At 51.7% G+C, this 17,230-nt stretch overlaps 3 protein-coding genes and 1 pseudogene across 18 annotated transcripts; 2 read left to right on the top strand and 2 right to left on the bottom strand.

The window, feature by feature from the left end:
* The first annotated feature begins 777 nt into the window (after nucleotides 1–777).
* Nucleotides 778–6,233, top strand: LOC105468690 (anaphase promoting complex subunit 15). Of its 13 annotated transcripts, none has more exons than XM_071075232.1 (6): nucleotides 778–823; nucleotides 2,058–2,112; nucleotides 2,268–2,397; nucleotides 2,951–3,010; nucleotides 3,329–3,466; nucleotides 3,626–3,971. In XM_071075232.1, the coding sequence occupies exons 3-6, from the start codon at nucleotides 2,278–2,280 to the stop codon at nucleotides 3,671–3,673; spliced, it is 366 nt and encodes a 121-aa protein (XP_070931333.1). In that variant the 5' UTR covers nucleotides 778–823; nucleotides 2,058–2,112; nucleotides 2,268–2,277; the 3' UTR covers nucleotides 3,674–3,971. The 13 variants fall into 13 exon arrangements, with proteins under 13 accessions (XP_070931333.1, XP_070931336.1, XP_070931332.1 ...); XM_011718901.2 differs by having other exon boundaries at nucleotides 788–907; XM_011718896.2 differs by having other exon boundaries at nucleotides 788–907; nucleotides 3,614–3,971.
* On the bottom strand, nucleotides 4,115–10,224 carry LOC139355284 (transmembrane O-methyltransferase). 4 transcript variants are annotated; one of them, XM_071075228.1, is made up of 5 exons: nucleotides 8,332–10,224; nucleotides 7,405–7,679; nucleotides 5,450–5,646; nucleotides 4,630–4,965; nucleotides 4,115–4,422 (listed from the first exon to the last, which is right to left on the bottom strand). In XM_071075228.1, the coding sequence occupies exons 1-4, from the start codon at nucleotides 8,349–8,351 to the stop codon at nucleotides 4,645–4,647; spliced, it is 813 nt and encodes a 270-aa protein (XP_070931329.1). In that variant the 5' UTR covers nucleotides 8,352–10,224; the 3' UTR covers nucleotides 4,115–4,422; nucleotides 4,630–4,644. The 4 variants fall into 4 exon arrangements, with proteins under 4 accessions (XP_070931329.1, XP_070931328.1, XP_070931327.1 ...); XM_071075227.1 differs by having other exon boundaries at nucleotides 4,115–4,965; nucleotides 8,332–8,472; nucleotides 8,588–10,224; XM_071075226.1 differs by having other exon boundaries at nucleotides 4,115–4,965.
* On the bottom strand, nucleotides 9,443–9,530 carry LOC112424485 (small nucleolar RNA U13; annotated as a pseudogene).
* A 40-nt stretch (nucleotides 10,225–10,264) lies between the features above and the next one.
* Nucleotides 10,265–16,622, top strand: LOC105468692 (late endosomal/lysosomal adaptor, MAPK and MTOR activator 1). The gene is made up of 5 exons (XM_011718913.2): nucleotides 10,265–10,429; nucleotides 14,654–14,799; nucleotides 15,052–15,129; nucleotides 15,492–15,618; nucleotides 15,999–16,622. Exons 1-5 carry the CDS (start codon nucleotides 10,388–10,390, stop codon nucleotides 16,089–16,091), a joined length of 486 nt encoding a protein of 161 aa, XP_011717215.1. The 5' UTR covers nucleotides 10,265–10,387; the 3' UTR covers nucleotides 16,092–16,622.
* Nucleotides 16,623–17,230: the final 608 nt, after the last annotated feature.

Genomic DNA, 17,230 nt, shown 5'->3' with positions numbered 1-17,230 from the left:
AGTGATGGAGCTTAATAGGAATTGGGTTTGAAGGACCTCTGTTTCCAGAAAGCATGAGTATCTCTAAAGGGGAAGCTGAGTCAGAGGTTACTGGAACTGAGGCGTCAGCGAAGCAATGGGAGAGGTTACGAGGTTGACCTCTAAGGGGACTTGGCCCAGGTCTGAGGAGGGCAGCAGATTCCCCAAGCAACAGAATGCTGTGCCTGAGGCTGACTAGTCATTCAAGTCTGTACATAATCTCCAATGTCAGAATTCAACAGACAACCTTAAGAGAGATCACTGAGTCTACTGCATGTCTGCAGGGTTTGGCTTCCCTGGACTGTGAGGTCTTCCAGGGAAGCCACCATTTTCATAGATGTATCCCCAGTTTCTAGCAAGGCCTGGAATATAGTAATATAGGAACTCAAATATTTTTGTTCAGAGCAAAAATAAAAAAGAATGAATGTGCTCAAACGGGAAACTGAAGCTGAGAGAGCACAGACAGGAGGGACATAACATTAACCAGCAATTCTGGAGTAGTAACAGATTAGTTTTCTTAGTTTTCTGGAGTAGTAATTAGATTAGCAGGACAAACGGCCCTCGCACTAAGAGGTTGCTGTCAACTATTCTTCAGAAGGGGTTAACAAGCAAATGGTGCCTGGGAACAAAGCGGCAGGGGTTAAATGTAGCCGTAGTAGTGGGGCCAGGATGGAGAGGCCGATTGGCTGAGCCTCGAGGCGGGTCACACTTCCTTCCCTAACACTGTGACTAAGGTATGCAACGTCACATCCGGTTTAGTGGGCGGGAGCAGGGAACAAAAGGAGACGAAGGACGCATGCGTTTGGTGAGTCCCGGATTCTGGTGGGTTCTTCCGCTCAGGCTGAGTTAAGCGCTTCCGGGTCGCCGCCGGCTGCAGCCTCCCGGCGCGGTAAGTACAGAGACAAGGCTGCCGTCGTCTCCTTGCCCCTTCATTCCTTCTCCCACAGAAACCCATTTCCTTTGACCCGACTGCCCAGGAGCTCCATATTGAGAGTCCTTAACCCTTAAAGAGCTCCAGTTCATTGGCCGCTTCCTCGAGACTAAGCCCCACCCCTCACACAAGGTCCGTCATTCATTGGTGTCACTTCCTGTCACCCAGCATTTCTTTCAGTTAATTGGCCCTACCCAGGCCCCGCTTTTTTCGCGTTTAGCAACCCTATAAGGCCAAATTTCTGTCTTGAGTCCCGCCCTACTTTCTTTCTGTTGGTCAACTGCATGGTCATTAGCGTAATGAGTAAAGAATGGGCGGTGGCTTTGCGACGGTGGGTTGGGGCTTTCCGAGCTGAGATCTCTGGCCTGTCAGTACTTCTTGGACATGAGGGTGTTTTCTCTCGTGCCTAATTACGCAGGTTGGGAATCTGAGATACAGGGAAGGGCAGCGGCTGGCCCTGGGTCGGTCAGATAAATTAGGACAGAAGCAGGACCAGCATCAATTCTTTTCTCCTGCTCATCCCTTTCACGGAGGAGTTCTAAGCCCCGACTCACTGTATGACCTAAAGCCAGTCTCTGCCTGTCGCTGGGCCTCAGTTTGCCTGTCCTCAGTTTAATAAAGATTATCTAGCACTCCTGGTCGGCTCCCTCAGCCGCTCAAAGCTGATTGTACCCTTATAATGTTAGTTCATCCATTCAATCTTACATCTACTTATTTATCCACTTATTCATGCCTCCTAGAATGTCTTACTAAGCCCTGCTTGCATATGCTACAATCCCCCCACCCCAACATTTGGCTGTGATTCATGAGCGGTCGTTAGTGTCCTAAATTTCTGACACTGGGTGGGTGTGGCATGGGCCATCATAAAGGTGCAAAAAGCAGGTTTTAGTGTATGGAGGAGGTAGGGATAATTTCAGTAGAACCCTGCTACCTCTAATTTTGTATAATTTCATAATGCCAGTCTGCATTCTGGATTCCTATTCCTACACTTGACTCCCATTCCCTTCCCTCCTTGAACAACCTGCAAACAGCTTTATCTATCCATTATTTACTTAATTATCAGAATAACTTTGACGGTGGTATAATTGTTATTATCCCCATTTTACAGATGAAGACATTGAGGCCCAGAGAGGTTAAGTGACTCAGCCAAGGTCAAACAGCTAGTAAGTGTTGGAGCCAGGACTCAAAGCCAGGTCTATCTGATTCCTAGTGGGAGGGGCTGCTTTCCTGCTGTCTTCCACCCTATCCCTAAATCAAATTACAACCAAATTAAAAACGAAAACTAAGCAAAACACATTCACTTGACCCTTTCCCTCAGTCTAGGAGCCATGTCCACTTTGTTCCCCTCACTCTTCCCTCGTGTGACTGAGACACTGTGGTTTAATCTGGATCGACCCTGTGTGGAAGAGACAGAGCTGCAGCAGCAGGAACAGCAGCATCAGGCCTGGGTGAGTGAGCAGCTAGCACAGCACAGACAGAGACCCCAGCACAGACAGAGACCCCCTTCAGTGGGCCATGACCCAGCCTTATTCTGGAAATCTGCCCAGGAAGAGCTTTTTGCCCTCAGCTGGGAATAATCAGGCTGGGAGCCAGGGAGCCAAGGTTCTCATCTTTTCATACCCTAATTTACAGGGGTACCATGTGACTTCTGGGCCAGATTAGAGCCCAGGCTGCTGACACTCAGCCCAAGCTCTTTTCCCTAAAGCACAGGAAATAATTTTGACTATTGAGGATCTAGCAGATGACGCTTTCTAGGCTGGTAAGTCTCTCACTTCATCCTCACCATAATTATACGAAAAAACCAAGGCTCAGAGAGTTTAAGTATTTAGATCAAGTTCATAAATGGCAGATGACAAGAAAGGGATTGAATCTCCCTGAGAACTGGGAGGAGGCTTCTCCCCCACACGTGTGGCTCGTCTTCTGGGCAGAATGGGCCAGTCCCATGCCCCTGACCTGCCCTACTTGGGCTCTGGCCTTTTTCGTCTGTGCCTTTGCCCACAGCTCCAAAGCATCGCAGAGAAAGACAACAACCTGGTTCCTATTGGCAAGCCAGCCTCAGAGGTGAGTGGCTCTAGCAGGTGGGGCCTGTGTGGGGGCCACAGTGGACCGAGGCTCTGCTCTAATTCTGAATGTCCTGCCTCTCACCCAGAGCAGTTGTGGTTCTCAGATCTGGGTGAAGGGCAAAAACGGGAGATAGAAGGGGTGGGCATTGGGCCTAGCATTAAGGTCCTGCAGAACATGCACCAGCCTGCTAGACTCAAGGAGGGAGGGTTGGGGTGGGGGGTCATTCATTGGCCTTAGAGAGAGGTTCAAGTGGGTCAGTTCTTGAACTGATCCACGCAGGCCTGTAGGGCTTACAGGCTCTGTCCTGCCCACCAGCACTATGATGACGAGGAAGAAGAGGATGATGAAGACGATGAGGATAGTGAAGAGGACTCAGAGGATGATGAGGACATGCAGGACATGGACGAGATGAATGACTACAATGAGTCGCCTGATGACGGAGAGGTCAATGAGGTAGGCAGGGGGTATGGGGGAGGGCCTCTCTTCCTGGGCCCCTGCTTCTGACCCAGTTGATGGCCAAAGGGTACAGAAACCCTGGATCCAGCCAGGGACAGGATCTGGGGCTGAGGCTGGCTGAGGCCCCTCCCCACCCACACCCAGCCTCCTCTCCAGGTGGACATGGAAGGCAACGAACAGGATCAGGACCAGTGGATGATCTAGGTAGACAAGGCAGGGTGGCCTCAGAGAGATTCCAGGCCAGCCCAAACTACCCTGCATCCCAACCCCCAACCCCTGCCCACAGAACCAGCTGATGGCCCCAGTGCCTGAAAGTACCCTTGGGCACCTCCTCAGCTGCTGCCAGGATCTGGTCTCCTTGGCCCCTCCCAGGCCATCGATCTGCACTTGAAATCCCCAGGGCCTGAGCCCCACTCCACCTTCCTGGCCAGTACCTCACCCCTTGATTGGCAGGTCTGGTCTCTTTCTAAGTTTCTTTAATAAAGACAAAGGAGTGATTTTCCCCCCATGTCTGTTCCCTCTTTGTTGGTGGGGCCCAGAGGAGTCCAGCATCTTCTTTTGGGCTTTGGGGAGAGGGCACTCAAGGGACATCAGCCACACCTAATTGGCTAAGTGGGCCAGGGTTAGAGAAGGCCAGGGCATGCCTGGCCCTGGGTCGAGGGTTCTGTGCCATTTTCTCTGGCCCAGCTTGCATCCAGCTATTCCTACAGGGCCTCTAACTCACTGTCTGCCACTTCCTCTGATCCCACCCTGAATGGCATGGGCTGAGGATGGGAGGCTTTCTGAGGCCGAGAACTGGGAGGTCCCTGGAGCTCTCCCATCCAGCTTCCTTCATGTTAAGAGAGAAGATTAAATCTCAGAGCAAGGCAGGGATTCCCTTGGAGTCACTCAGCAAATCAGTGACAGAGATGGGTCAGGAGCTCAGCAAGAATGCTGTCAGTCCATGGTTCTCCCTGGAAAGAGGGGGCCTAGTGAGACCAAGCAGCCTGATAGAACTTGACACTTGAGGTCAGTGTAGAGGCTGAAAGGGGTCAGAGGTGGGAAGAGAGACTCCCTAGCCCTGAGCCCAGCATGTGTCCAGGCCCCAAACAGGAAAGGGAGCAGATTCTGAGGTCCCTGCTTGGGTGGGGGTGGGGGTGGGGGTGGGCATCAGTAAGTACCCCTGGGCCTGGACCTCAGCCTGGTCCAGCATAGGTGAGCTGAGCTATGCCATCCTTGATAGCAGGGAAGTCTGGAAGGCCAGTGTGGTAGAGGCGGCAACGGTAGCGGCCACAGCTCTTAGCATACTGCAAGAAGCGGGGTGCACCAGGGAAGAGCACATGGTCAGCCAGCACAGTGGCACCTGCTGGCAGTAGGGCATGGGCCTCCAGCAGCTGCAGGTCCCTCAGGTAACATCGTGGCCGGTGTATCAGGAGCACCAGGTCTGCCCGACTCAGCTGATACTGGGTGCGTAGGCACGGGATCACCTCCTCTGAGCTGCCCACGATGAGCTCCACCTGTGAGGATAGGGGGAGCTGGAGGTGAGGGTTGGGGGAATTGTTCTCCCAGTGAAGACCCCACGAGGATCTGGCTTACTTCATGCCAGGTCCTGGCTTAGCTCCCCATGAGTGTTCTCACATTTCCTCTGACCTCAGAACCTAAGAAGTCAGGATCAGTATTGTGATTTCCATTCTGCCTGTGAAGAAGCTGAGGTTCAGAGGATGCATGCTTTGCTAAAGGTCACATAGCTAACAAGAGGCAGAGTAAGAGGTGGACCCAAATTTGCTGGGTTCCAGAGGCCTTCCTCTTAGCTGTTTCTTTTGTCATCCGGCAGAAAATAATGTGCAGATGACTTGGGACACGAGGACACACCATCCAGCATCACAGTCCCCAGAGTGGAGGTGCTTCCTTCTCCTTAGATGGGAGTCCCTCACAAGGGATGTCTGGCTAGGGCAAGGCCTGGGGTGACAGAAATCTGGGTTGGGGAGATGGGAGACTGACCATGTGCTCATCAAAGCCGGCCAGGCGGATGAGTTTTTCAGCCACTGCTGCTGTGCGTGGGTCCCGCTCCACAGTAAGAAGGCGACCCCCAGGGGGCAGGGCTTGGGCAATAAGCAGGGTAGAGTATCCACAGTACGTTCCCAATTCCAGCACACAGGCAGGGGCCTTCTCCTCCACCAGCCGCATCAGGATCTGACCTATGTGGGGAGATGGCTGTTGCAGAAGACATGGGAGACGAATGCAGGGCCCCTGATAGAAAGATATCTCAAATGCTCACCTGCCTCACTGCAGCTCCCAACCAGTTGGGGTCTCATCTGTCTCTTGTACCATAGCCCCAACTGCCCTCCTGGTCCCCGTCTCCTACAGTGTAGTCTTCACACCAGCCCTGGAATCTTTCCAACCAATCTGACCTTATTACTCCTTGGCTCCTGTGAGCTGAAGGCCTTTGGGATTGAACTTGGGATCCTCAGCCTGGCATTCAGGACCTTGGACCTGATCCTATTCTACCTCCCAGGTTCATCTCTCAGTACTTCCCACCTATGGCCTGTATCACAGCCATCCCAAACAACTGTACCCAGAATCCATCATGCTGTCTCATTCCTTCATGCCACATGTGTATATGTGGCTGGCTTTGCCCTTCCCACCCCCATCTCCATCTGCCTGGCCAACTCAAAACTTCCAGATTCAGTTCAAATGTTGCTCTTTCTCCATGAGGTCCCAGGCAGAAACAACCACCCTATCTTTGAGATTTATGAAAGGTCTCTGTTAGAATTTGTAGTTTCATTCCCCTTTTATTGCTCATTGAATATATTTCTGATCTTGGAATTGGACGAACTTCTATTTATTTATTTATTTATTTATGAGACCAGGTCTTGCTGTGTTGCCCAGGCTGGAGTGCAGTAGCGTGATCATGGCTCACTGCAGCCTTGACCACCCAGGCTCAGGCAATCCTCCCACCTCAGCCTGCCTAGTAGCTGGGACCACAGTTACTCACCACCACACCCGGCTAATTTTTAAATTTTTTGTACAAACAGGGGTCTCGCTTTGTTGCCCAGGCTAGTCTTGAACTCCTGGGCTCAAGTGATCCTCCTGCCTCGGTCTCCCAAAGTGCTGGGATTACAGGCACGAGCCACCAGTGCCTCACCCAGTGAGCCACCAGAAATTCAGCCAGTGAATTTCTGAATTTCTTTCCTTTTTTTTTTTTTTTTTTTTTTTTTTTTTGAGACAGGGTCTTGCTCTGTCACCCATGCTGGAGAGTGCAGTGGCACAATCACGGCTCACTGCAGCCTCAGCCTCCTGGGCTCAAGCAGTCCTCCCACCTCAGCCTCCAAAGTAGGTGGGACCACAGGTGTGTGCCACCATGCCCAGGTAATTTTTGCATTTTTTGTAGAGATGGGTTTTTGCCATGTTGCCCAAGCCGGTCTCAAACTCCTGAGCTCAGGCAGTCTGCCCACCTTGGCCTCTCAAAGTGCTGGGATTACAGGCGCGAACCACCACACAGCTGAATTTCTTAAATAAGACCCTAAAAGCATTTATGCTGGGATTGAGATAAATCCAGGCAGACAGCTACCCTAAATGGTATGTGGAAGCCTCCATGGTGGAGAAGAAAGATGTGGAGACAGATAATTACAAAGCTATGGGTTATCTGCTGAGATGGTTATTCCACTGTGTATTATGCTTCCTTTGAGGCCAGCATTTATGGCTAGTTCATCTCTGTGGCCTCTACCCCCCTCCCTGGCACCTAGCACATTCCTAATACAAAAGAGGTGGCAATAAATGTTTGCTGAATAAATGACTTAGTCCAAGCTCCCCTTTTCCAGATGAGAAAAAAAAAAGAGGCCCTAAAAGAGGATCAAGAACCTGCCCTATTCACCCAGTAAAGCAGCAACAGATCCCAAATATTCCTTCACTGCCTTGGGGGTACTTCTTGGAGCAGAAGGCTAGGGAACACTGACCTTTGACAGGCCCCATATGGCTCAAGTACTCGCAGTGGCTGCTCCAGTGGTCCAGGGTGGTGAGGATGTGACCGGGGTCACCGGGCAGGGCATGGGTGAGCACGTAGCTGAAGGCCCGCTCCTCGATCCGCAGCCCTGACAGGCAGTCTCGGAGGCTTCGCAGCAAGACCGTGCCCACCAGCAATCGGAAGTAGTGCCGGTACCGCACCAGCAATGTTACCACCAGTGGCAGGAAGGCCAGTGCAATGGCAGGGGACATGGTCCCTACCTGGGTCCTGGGGTGGAGGGAGGGAAACCCACACCCACAATTTAACTATTTGTGTAGCCTTTGCCAGTAGCAATTATCCTTATGTTTTACAAACCATGGCTCAGAAAGGCTAAGGCTTTTGTCCAGTCACACAGCAGAACTGGGATTTGAATCCAGGTTAGTATGATTCCAAGCCTGTGTACTTTCAAGGACTCCATACTGTCTACTTTCAGCACCCAGCCCCAAATCACCTCTTCCCAGTCCCAACCCCTGGTTCCATCTTCACATTGTTCCCCTGACTTGTTTCTCTTTATCACTGAAGTCACCCCTTCTTCAGGACCCCTTTCACTAGTTCCCCTCTGGGATATCTTCCCCCACCCCTACCCTCTGCCTGCTTGGACTCCTCTGACCACTGCTGTATAGCAAAAGAGCATAGGTTTGCAGTCAAACACCTTCACCATCACTGTGCCCTGCCTCAGTAAAAGGCAATCAAAATACTCCATAGGGTGTTAGGGTGAGATGTCCTCTTTCCCATCCCAGGACCCTCCCTCTGCCTGCTCTTCCCTGCGGATAGGAGGAGTCTTTGATTCTGTAATAATTCTCCAGCCCTATCTCCTCTCCGCTGTATTCCCTTCTTCTCCTGTGCTGTCTTAGAATTCCCTTCACAAATGTGTACATACACATAACACACAGCACACATATTCCCTCTACTCAGCTCTTCTCTCCAGAGGCCTATGGGGAATGGGCCTCTCCTCCCATGTCCTGGGCCATTCTCTTCCTCATCCAGATCTGACCTCCTTGCAGGCCTTCTTGCAAGGCCCCTGGTGGTGGCGGGGAGTAAAAATGAAAGAGTGTATGGATGGGTGTGAATAGATGAGTGATGCGGTGGGCTTGAACTGGTGTGCTTGGGAACCCACAATCCAGGGCCCTGCTTACCTGGGCTGGAGGCTCCTGCTTAGGCAAGACCAGAGCACAGGACAGGTTGAGGGAGTCCAGGGCCTGCTGTGGGGGATAGCTCTGAGCAGGAGGCTGGACTGGCTTTCAATTATTCATGCTGAGGTGGCTGCTGTCACCTGAGACCTGCAGTTCAAGTTACCAGCCCCAGGGATGAGCTTAAGCTGCCTCCTACCCTTCAGGAACCTCAAAAGATTTACAGAACCTCAGGGTCTTGATTTGAGGGGTTATAAGAGGTACGAGATCTGGTGACTTCTGCGATCCCTTGGATCAGGAGATGGGGCATGGGGTGAGCCAAGGTGATGGGGTGACTGTAATGTACTCATTGATACGCAAGTTTTTTGTAAGCAAGGCCATGCCTTGGGCCACAGGTAAGAGTCAGAACCTGTCATTGTGCTCTAGGAACTCCCAAGTTTGGTAGGTGAGACTGACCCAGGAACATAGAATATAGTGTGATCACTATTGGATGTTCCACGACTACAGGGACTTTGGCTGTTTTGTGAACTGATGCATATCCAGATATAACAGTGTGTGGCACATAGTAGACGCTCAGCATATATTTGTTAATAGATGCATGAATTAACACTGGATGAGGATTAAGCATAGAGAGCTGGACATGTCCAGAGAATGGGGTCAGAGAAGGTAATCAGGAGGACATTGTACTGAGTCTCGAAGACAGTAGGCAGACCAGGCTGCATGTGCAAAGTCCAGTAGATCAATCAGGAAACATCATTTCTCTATGTCCAGTGAAACAGATTGCTCACCCCTCCACCCCCTCACCCCTCACCTCAGAACATGCAGTGGCAGAGAGGTGTCAGGCTCTGCGTGACTTTGATATGTCAGATGGGTAATGTGCCAAAACAAGATTTGAGGGTGGGCGCATTTCACACACGCGGAATCACACGCGCATGAACAACAAATGGATCACTATACAATTTTGGACGGACTTGGACCTGTGTTCAGGGCCCAAGGGAAGACATGGGGGAGGAGGGGCGTTTAGGAAAAGAGAACTGATGGTCAGCTTTGTGCGTTAGATTTACTATGGGTCCTGTTAAAAAAAAAAGGCAGAATTAAAGATAAAAGCCTGAAGGCAGAGAGGTCAGTGAGGTGACTTCTATCTCCTCCACCAGGATTTATCTCCGCTCCGCGTCAGCATGTGAAGGTAGTATAAGGTCCCTTCTTCCTGTAAGTCGCAGATCCCCAGCCCAGGTGCAGAATACACCCTCCGTGTATTCACCCCCAGCCCAGCTGGGCGATACACCCTCTGTTCCCCTACTGGGTACCGGTCATCTGGATCCTCTGTGTGTGCACCCAGGCTGTACGATCTAGGAGCGTCAGGCCTGGATCCCACTCGCCCCTCGCATGGCATTTAGAAGAGTATATCACGAGGGCATACAAGGGCATTTGGTACGAGTTCGCTCAATGGCCCAGAGAAGTGGCCTAGTGGCCACGAGAACGCATAACACTATTCACGACGGCCACTACTGCCAGTTTAGAGACTGGAAAGATGAAGTCATGTGATCCGCCCCTCCCTTTCCTCGCTTCACTTGCCTGCGTGTCCGGTTACGCCTTCCTATTGGTTGACAACGATCACGCGCTAGCGGGCGGGACCGGAAGCCGGGGTATTGCCTGAGGCGGCCCAGCGGCTCCGGGAGAAGGGATACGGGGGGTGGCGGCGGGTGGTTGCCTGCGGGAGGCAGTTGCGGGTCATGTGACCGGAAGGGCTCCTGACGGACGCCGTCCCTCCTCGGCGCGGCCTGAGCGCCCGGCCTGACCCCTGCCATGGGGTGCTGCTACAGCAGCGAGAACGAGGACTCGGACCAGGTGCGGCCGCGGCAGGCGGGGCTCGGGAATGAGGGCTAAGACCCTGGGGCTTGGGGCCCCAGAAAGAAATCTGCGGAGAACGGGCCAGGACTGCAGGGCTCGCTGAATACGGAGGCCTGGAGGGGACGCCAAGCCGGACTCCTACCCCAGTTAAAGCCCCAGCTTTCTACGCGGTCCCCGCCTCGGGGTGTACAGGCAGCCGCCTGTCCGGCTCGCTCCCACCACTTCCGTTTGCTCCTACCTTCAAAACTTTCCAGATTCAAGGATCCTCAGTCTAGGTCCCCGGGAAATACTCCCTTCCCAGCTTCCTGTCTTCTCTGTATTAGTGGGCTTTGCGAATCCATTGCAGGGGTGGGTAAGCTGAGGCCCTGAGTTAGGCTGTCCTGCGATGAATCAGGAATTCATGTATCGTCTTAGTCCCTGGGGTTGCAGAAGGAAGGTCGCTGCTAGTTTAGGGCCAGAGGACGATTCTGGAAGTTGGTGGCCTTTGAGTTGGCCAATGAAGGATTTAATGGATACAGTGAGGACATCGGGACATGGGGGAAATTGTCTGGGAAGCAACAAAGAGGGTTTAGCTTTGACTAGATTGTGGTAAAAGAGAAATGGAGCGGGAAGTTCATTTGGGTCTGAGTTTGGCTTGCCTCAGTGCAGTCTGCCTGGGGCCTGAGGGTTCCTTTAGCTGGAGACATGCCTGTTCTGAGAATTTGGCTGTAGATCTGATCCCTCTGACGAAAGGCTTAGGCTGGGGAGACCTGTACAGTTTTAAATTCTCCCTCTTCCTCTTAGTGCATTCTCACTTCTCTCCACATTCTAATCCCTGCCCCGCCTGGCCTGACATTCAAGGATGAAGTCACAAGTTGCTGTCCACTCTTTTTTGATCGTCTCTAACCCTGGATTCTACATTTGAACATATAGTAGACCTGAGAAAGTAGAAAGGTTTCAAGTAGCTCACAGTCTAATAGGGGAGATGGTCACAAAAATAGATTATATCACTGGTACTTGGGAAGTAGTTATTTCTTCAGTGAACGTATTTTGGATTAAGGGCTTAAGCTTAGGAAAATGTCATTTGTGGCCGGGCGCGGTGGCTCAAGCCTGTAATCCCAGCACTTTGGGAGGCCGAGACGGGTGAATCATGAGGTCAGGAGATCGAGACCATCCTGGCTAACACGGTGAAACCCCGTCTCTACTAAAACAGGCAAAAAAAAACTAGCCGGGTGAGGTGGCGGACGCCTGTAGTCCCAGCTACTCGGGAGGCTGAGGCAGGAGAATGGCGTGGACCCGGGAGGCGGAGCTTGCAGTGAGCTGAGATCCGGCCACTGCACTCCAGCCTGGGAGACAGTGAGACTCCGTCTCAAAAAAAAAAAAAAAAAGAAAATGTCATTTGTATGGGAAGCAAGGGTCGCTTCTGGTTCTCAATTCTTCATACACCCAATGAACACATATTTCCTTTGCTCTGTGTTAGGCATGTGTCATGCCTAATACCTCTCACTTCACCTCCACCTTTTTGAGAAAGAGACAACAATAACCCTGCCTACTGGGAGAGCTGTGGCCTAGTGGGAAATTGTCCCTTAAAGCATAATGTGGACTCTTGCAGGGAATGAGTCAAGAAGGATTAATGCCTTATGAGAAAGGATACCAGCTTCTACTTGGAAGGGAGAGCTGGGCCTGCTGCTCTCCTGAATCTCTACCTTCTCCTTGGTGGGCTCTCCTTTCTGTTCCTAACACCCAGAGAAGATGTTTAATCACTGCTGGGTGATTTGAGGCCTCACGTAGCAAGAGCCGTAACCATCCACCTCCCAGAGTCCCTCTTTCAGTTCTTGGGCAGGCTCCTCTCCCACTCTCGTCTCTGTCTCTTTATCACAATAAAAAATGTACAACACATTACAGTTTACAAAGGGCCTTGATAGTTATCTAATTTGACTCTTGCCAGACATCTGTCATATTAGTGTGGGTTATGTCTATTTAAAGGTGAGGAAAAAGTTCAGAGAAGCTAAGTGATTTGGCCAAGCTGGGAAGTGCTAATGCCCGGGTGTTCTGATGCCAAGCCATGTACTTTATCCATGGGGCCAAGCAGTCTCATCTATGCCCCTAGACCAGGTGGCCAGTCATGGGCAGGGTGCTATGTCTGTGCTAAGGTAGACAGTGAAACCCTGCCTCTTGGGTTACACTGACGCAGAGACAAACCTTGATGTGACAAACCTAACCCATGCTCCACTCGCACTTCGGGAGTGGGGTGATACTTGTCTACTCTGAAGGGGGTAGCATGGCCTCTTCTTTAAGTCTAGGTTTCAAGAAAACAACCTTGTTCCTCCCTTGATCTTAGCTGAAGGCTGAGAAGTGATCAGCCAGCCTTCTTCTTGAAGAACCCCTGATAGGGAAGAGACTACCCTGTCCTTCAGGAAGATCTGTCTGAAGTGGAGCTGGGAGAAGGACAGACACATAGGAAGCTAACTTGGGCCTCATTATGGAGCCAGCTTTCCTTAGAAATACATAGTTTTATCTTTGGCAAACATTTTGTCTTTTTAGCTCTTTAATACTGAGCCTGTGTTTTAGGGAGGAAGGGTGTCTGGGAGTTTACAGAGGTGATGGGGCAAAGCCCACAGCTTCTGTCTTTTGCTGCTGGGAACTGGATCAAATTGCCTGAGGACACTTGGGCAACCTAGGCTTGAGAAAGAAGAGTAAGGTGAAAAGGCTGGGCCTCCCTAAGCAGGGCAGGAGGAAGTAGCCCTCTACAAGGAGAGTTGTGGAGTTGTGGGCAGGGGAGCTGGAGCCTGCAGCAGGAAAGACTGAGGAACTGAGACAGGCCTGGAGGGGAGCATTGAGGAGTCTGACACTGAAGGTTGGTGAGTCAGCATTAGCCAGGATGTCCCCCTGGGCCCATCCTTGGCTTTGTCCAGGGCACTCTTGCTCTTTATGGGTTGGATAGATACCCAGCAGGTCTGTTTTTCCAATTTACCACTGATAACAGCAATCAAGGATTTGCAGCTGATGGACTCAAGGCAGGGTCAAATCCAGAAATATTACAGTAGATAGAACAGGGGACTGAAACAGGACAAGTAGTAAGACCAAACCAGTGAGGAAGCTTGGTTTGGTCTTACGTTAGTTCAGGGGTTGTGATTATCAGCATAGGCCAGCAGTAACAGGGCTGCTGAAAATTTACATGGGCTACTCAGGTGGTTTAGCAAGGGTGGGAATAGCTCCATTGTTGTTTGTTTTGAGATGGGGTCTTGCTCTCTTGCCCAGGCTGGAGTACAGTGGCACAATCCTAGCTCACTGCAGCCTCAAACCCTGGGTTCATACAGTCCTCGCACTTCAGCCTCCCAAGTAGCTGGGACTGCAGGGCTCACACTACCAAGTCCAGCTAATTTTTAATTTTTTTTGTAGAGACAAGGTCTTGCTTTGTTGCCCGGGCTGGTCTCAAACTCCTGGACTCAAGCAATCCTCCTGCTTTGGGCTCCCAAAGTGTTGGGATTCCCAGTATGAATCACCACACACGGGTACAGCTCTACTGCTCGGATCAGGATACACCTCGTACACTCAGTTTGATTCTGGGAGTCACATAGAAAAAGAGCACCAGAGCACAAGAGGGTGAACACCTTCCTAGGGACCTGCCTTCAAGAAGGGAACACACTTGTACTGTGTGACCCAGAGCTGGGCTGGGATTCCTGCCCTGACATAATTTGAGAAATGGCCATGGAGAGGTTGGGCTTGCTTTCCCTTGGGGCCTAGGGCCTTGTCTGGACTCACCAGGGCTTCCATCTTGGAAGGAAACAGCTTTGCTGCGGAGGGCCTGGTCCTGGGGGATGAGGAGGGCTGTTCTTGGGCTCCTGACTTGCACTGGTTTCCCCTTTAGCTCCCATTGCTTTGCTATGTCTCAGCTCCTCTGTCTTCCAGCCTCTAGTATCCTTTCTTTGCCAGGTCCTAGAATGTTTTTCAAGCTCCAGGGCTGTTGCTGACTATCTGCTTTGTGCCTCTGTCCCTTTTTTCAGGGCCTCTAGGACTGCCTGGCTCCACTCTCGTTTATCCTAGAACACCAACTCAGCTGAGCTCCCAAGGATAGGCAGGAACTGAGTCTTATCTGGCATTCCATAAAGCTGGGCACTTTGGATATTCCTTATAGAAATATTTTTGGTGTTTAAGGTCAGAGCTGGGCTGAGGGTAGCACCCATGAAAGGCAGGATCTAAGGGTCCTGGGGCTGACTTCTCTCCCATGACCACTTCTAGGACCGAGAGGAACGGAAGCTGCTGCTGGACCCTAGCAGCCCCCCTACCAAAGCTCTCAATGGAGCCGAGCCCAACTACCACAGCCTGCCTTCCGCTCGCACTGATGAGCAGGCCCTACTCTCTTCCATCCTTGCCAAGACAGCCAGGTAAATGTCAGAGGACCAGGCCTGGGTCAGAGCTCCTCTATCCATATTAAAGGCCAGGATAGAAGGAGCGAGGCTCAGGACATGGGGGATGGGATAAGGTCACTGGAGAGAGGTGCCTCCATGTCCAGCCCTGCTCCAGTAGGCAGGAGGGAAACTGGAGTCAGATAACCCTGGAGTTGGTACCTGGCACTGAGTCCTGTTTGTCCTTCTCAAAAGCACCTGTCATGTCATCTCTGTCTCTTCTCCCTAAAGCAACATCATTGATGTATCTGCTGCAGACTCACAGGGCATGGAGCAGCATGAGTACATGGACCGTGCCAGGCAGTACAGGTGAGCACCTGGCCAGCGTGGGTCCCTCAGGCTACTTGGGCTCCTACCCTCCATCACTGTTCCAGCTTCGGAGCCTGGCCCCTAGTCCAAGCTTCTCATTTGGTGCAGCCCTGGAGACTGACCACAGATCACTTGGGTGCTTCAGTAAATATTCATGTCAGCCCTGTTTACCCTGTGACACTCTCGAGGGCATTGAGGCCAAGGGAGGTGGGCCTAGAGTGAGTCTGTGATGAGCTGAGACCTTCCCTCCCAGATACCCCCCTCAGCACCCTGCTTCTCTGGCCTGAGGGGATGAGGCTTACCTGGGCTGGGCAGGGCAGACTGTGGCTTAACTGCGTACCCCCACCCCCTCTCTCGGTCAGCACCCGCTTGGCTGTGCTGAGCAGCAGCCTGACCCATTGGAAGAAGCTGCCACCGCTGCCGTCTCTTACAAGCCAGCCCCACCAAGTGCTGGCCAGTGAGCCCATCCCGTTCTCTGATTTGCAGCAGGTGAGACACCCCTTGCCTGCCCCTGCCCCTGCCCACCCTTCCCACACTGCCCAGGGTATGGCAGAGGGTTCACCCACTCTGCCTCAGAGGAGGTAGGGAAGATGGAGTTAGGGAGCCTGGTAGCCTTGTGGGCCCCAGTTCCCTCTCACCTCGTTCTCTTAACATATGTCTTTCCTATCTCCTTCCCGCAACCTTTATTGTTTCACTCCCCTTTGTTCTTTTCCTTCTGTCTCTCCCATCCCTGTCTTTCTCTCTGCCTTCCTGTTCCCCATCATTCCCTCCTTCTCCTTCATCACCATCTAATCTCCCCTCCCTCTTTTTCCTGATCGGCCTCCTCACCTGTCTCTGTTCCTCTCCTCCCCGGTCCCTCTCTGTCTTAGGTCTCCAGGATAGCTGCATATGCCTACAGTGCACTTTCTCAGATCCGTGTGGACGCAAAAGAGGAGCTGGTTGTACAGTTTGGGATCCCGTGAAGAGAGGGGTCCTTGGACAGCTCTTCTCCTCTCTCCATCCCATCTCTACCCCACCCCCTTGGCCCCCAGCCTCACTGCGGCTTATATAGTACCCTAACCTGCTACTAATCACAGAGAAAAATGTGAAGAAGGAGGAGAAGAGGAAGGCTGGAAGCCTGAGCAAGTGAGGGTAGAACCTTTTGGGACTGGCCTTTGAAGCTCTGGCCAGGGATGGGGTGGGGGCCAAAAGGACAGAGCCTGGTATGTCGTCATAGTCATTGAGAATGTGGAGATACCAGTTTGGGTGGGGGGTGATCACCAGGGGACCTAGGGAGATCCCCTTCCCACCCTCTCTCTTGGCCTCAAAGTCACTCCTGCCCCCTCTCCCTGACTTGGTGCTCACATGCACCTCATGAGGGTTTGTGACCAGGGTCTGGATGAGCTTGAATTTGAATGAATTGAGTTTGTATTTCTAGAACCCTGGGTTTTTACATGTTTGGTCTTTTTTTTGTTTTGGTTTGTCACCCTCGATAAAGGAAGTATATTCATCCATGTGCTGGTTCTGGCCCCTCTGTCCTATCCATTCTACTTTTGACTACTCAGGTCTATGAGAGTAAGATGCGGGGCAGGGGGCATCTTGCAGAGGCACTGAAGATGAATCCAGGAGATAAGGGTTTAGGGTGTCAGCTCCTAGCTGAGACCTGGCTTGGGCTAACCTCAGATTGGATGAGACTGTTCTTGTCCCTTGTCCAGTGATGATGGGAACACTGTCAAAGCTGAACAGACCTGAATCTGAGGCAGCTTTGATTCTTGGGGGCCCTGCCTCAGACTCAGTGGAATTACCAGCAGCCCCTGGGGGTGAAGGGAGACACTGCAGGTCGACGGGTGGAGAGTGAAAGCAGACCAGACTCTTCTGGGAATACGTAATATGGAGTCAGCAAGCAAATGTTTTTAAGCAGAAGATTCTTTTTATCAAATGAAATCCTAAGCAGCATCCCAGCATATAAAACATAGAATGGAATTAACTTTGATCTGATTGAAGTGGGGGCTGGTTTCAGAGATCATAGCCCATCTTCTTGGCCTGTCATGGAAGCCTGTGAGGCATCTCTACAGACCCTGGTACTCTGAAGAGTTTGGAAATTACTGATCTACTTTAACCC

The sequence above is a fragment of the Macaca nemestrina genome, chromosome 12 (genome assembly GCF_043159975.1).
Source record: "Macaca nemestrina isolate mMacNem1 chromosome 12, mMacNem.hap1, whole genome shotgun sequence".
Classification (NCBI taxonomy): Eukaryota; Metazoa; Chordata; class Mammalia; order Primates; family Cercopithecidae; genus Macaca; species Macaca nemestrina.
Note: the sequence above shows the minus strand (reverse complement) of the source record. Positions and strands in the feature narration are given on the sequence as shown.

Coding starts and splice junctions, on each gene's coding strand:
- LOC105468690 (XM_071075236.1), top strand. CDS start 2,278: ATGTCCACTTTGTTCCCCTCACTCTTCCCTCGTGTGACTGAGACACTG. Junction 2,398..2,950: donor AACAGCAGCATCAGGCCTGG/GTGAGTGAGCAG, acceptor CTTTGCCCACAG/CTCCAAAGCATCGCAGAGAA. Junction 3,011..3,328: donor TTGGCAAGCCAGCCTCAGAG/GTGAGTGGCTCT, acceptor CCTGCCCACCAG/CACTATGATGACGAGGAAGA.
- LOC105468692 (XM_011718913.2), top strand. CDS start 10,388: ATGGGGTGCTGCTACAGCAGCGAGAACGAGGACTCGGACCAG. Junction 10,430..14,653: donor AGAACGAGGACTCGGACCAG/GTGCGGCCGCGG, acceptor GACCACTTCTAG/GACCGAGAGGAACGGAAGCT. Junction 15,130..15,491: donor GACCGTGCCAGGCAGTACAG/GTGAGCACCTGG, acceptor TCTCTCGGTCAG/CACCCGCTTGGCTGTGCTGA.
- LOC139355284 (XM_071075226.1), bottom strand. CDS start 8,351: ATGTGTGCTGTGTGTTATGT. Junction 7,680..8,331: donor ATGTGTGCTGTGTGTTATGT/GTATGTACACAT, acceptor CCTCCACCCCAG/GACCCAGGTAGGGACCATGT. Junction 5,647..7,404: donor CCATATGGGGCCTGTCAAAG/GTCAGTGTTCCC, acceptor CTCCCCACATAG/GTCAGATCCTGATGCGGCTG.